At 44.0% G+C, this 1,508-nt stretch overlaps 1 protein-coding gene across 6 annotated transcripts in view; it reads right to left on the bottom strand.

Annotated features, from left to right (window-relative positions):
* Positions 1–1,508, bottom strand: part of Prr14l (proline rich 14 like) — a 75,720-nt gene that overhangs the window by 62,493 nt on the left and 11,719 nt on the right. For 5 of the 6 annotated variants that reach the window (XM_005366085.3, XM_013353374.2, XM_026788774.1 and 2 more), the window contains exon 2: positions 858–1,376. In XM_005366085.3, coding sequence (XP_005366142.1) covers positions 858–1,331 — 474 coding nt within the window. In that variant the 5' untranslated portion in view covers positions 1,332–1,376. The remainder of the gene's footprint in view (positions 1–857; positions 1,377–1,508) is intronic. The other variant, XM_026788776.1, reaches the window with a different exon arrangement.

Raw genomic sequence — 1,508 nt, 5'->3', positions numbered from 1 at the left:
CATCTACAACTTACTTACTATACAACTTACTCCTCTTTCTTTTTCCTGTGCCCAGCCTGACCTTAAACTATGTAATCCAGACTAGTTTCCAACTCGGGACAATCCTCGTATCACAATGTCCCAAATATTAAAATCTTTCTCTGTGTCTGTGCGTGTGTGGTGTTAGTGTAGTGTGTGTACATGTATGTGTGCTTACCCATGTCTGCATATATAGAAGCTAGAGGTTTATGTCAGGTGTTTTCTATCTCCACCTTACTTTTTTTGCAATGGTCTTTCTGTTTGGTTTATTTTTGAGACAGGATCTCACTTTGTGGCATTCGGTATCATGGAACTCACTATGTAAAATGGACTAGCTTTGAACTCACAGAGATCCACCTGCCTCTGCCTCCTGGGATAATAGGCATGTGCCACCACAGCTGGGCAACGTTTATTTGGTCTTTTAGCACCCACAAGGCAGCTAACAACTGTCTGTAACTCCAAGATCTGACACCCTCACATAGACATACACGCACGAAAAACATCAATGCACATAAAACAAAATTAATAAATTTTTAAAAAAGAAATGCACTTTTTTAGAGATTCAATAATTCCTACAATAGTGAGAGTAGTGAGAGCACAGCAGTGACATCAAAAAAAAAAATACCAAAAATCGCTGGGCGGTGGTGACTGGGCAGAAAAACCCTGTCTCAAAAAACAAAAAACAAAGAAACAACAACAACAAAAAAATCCCATTTTTTTAAACTGCTTCAAGGCTAGGTCGAAGGCTACCTGTCAGCACCTGTAACTTCTCATGAGCAGCACTGCTCTGCAGTGTTGTCACCCACACTCAACCTCTCTGCATCAAGACTCATTCTTACCTGACTGGGGCAGACCTTTTCTTTAGTAGCTGTGGAATGTTGGCATGGCTCTTCCTTTGCTCCCTCACAGGGGTCTCTGAAAACTTCGGCCTGGTCTCCTTGCTCTCTGAAGACCTCTGGCTCCATGCTCTTGGTTCTCTCTTCCCTATCCAAGATCTCAAAAGCCATAGGCCCTCTTGCTGTAGGGTCCACTAGTCCGCACCACCCAGTCTTGCCCCCATAATCCAAGGTCTCAAAGGTTTCTTCACAACAGCCTTCTGCATGAGTCCTCTGTAGCTCCAGGGGTGATGCCCTACTCTGACTTACACGAGCGCATGAGGCTCCAGGTTTTACATCGGGGATCATACTTGGCTGCTTCTCAGCATGAAGCTCTTTGGAGACACTTACTGAGAGTTCAGAGTATAATTCCTGTACCACAGCAGGCATGGAGGAATCAAGTAGGATTGGCTGAGTCTCTACTCCAGATGACAGCATTAGGGCAGTCGGAGATTACGAAGTCTTTTACATCAATGGCTTACCCTGACACAAACCAAAGGAAGGGATACAAGTTTAAAACCTTGACAGGTAAAAGAACTGTGTCAGTTCACAAAGGTTAAAATATGGAAAATAGCCAGGCAAATCCCAGCACTCAGGAGGCAGAGGCAGGAGGAT

The sequence above is a fragment of the Microtus ochrogaster genome, unplaced genomic scaffold (assembly GCF_000317375.1).
Source record: "Microtus ochrogaster isolate Prairie Vole_2 unplaced genomic scaffold, MicOch1.0 UNK6, whole genome shotgun sequence".
NCBI lineage: Eukaryota > Metazoa > Chordata > Mammalia > Rodentia > Cricetidae > Microtus > Microtus ochrogaster.
Note: the sequence above shows the minus strand (reverse complement) of the source record. Positions and strands in the feature narration are given on the sequence as shown.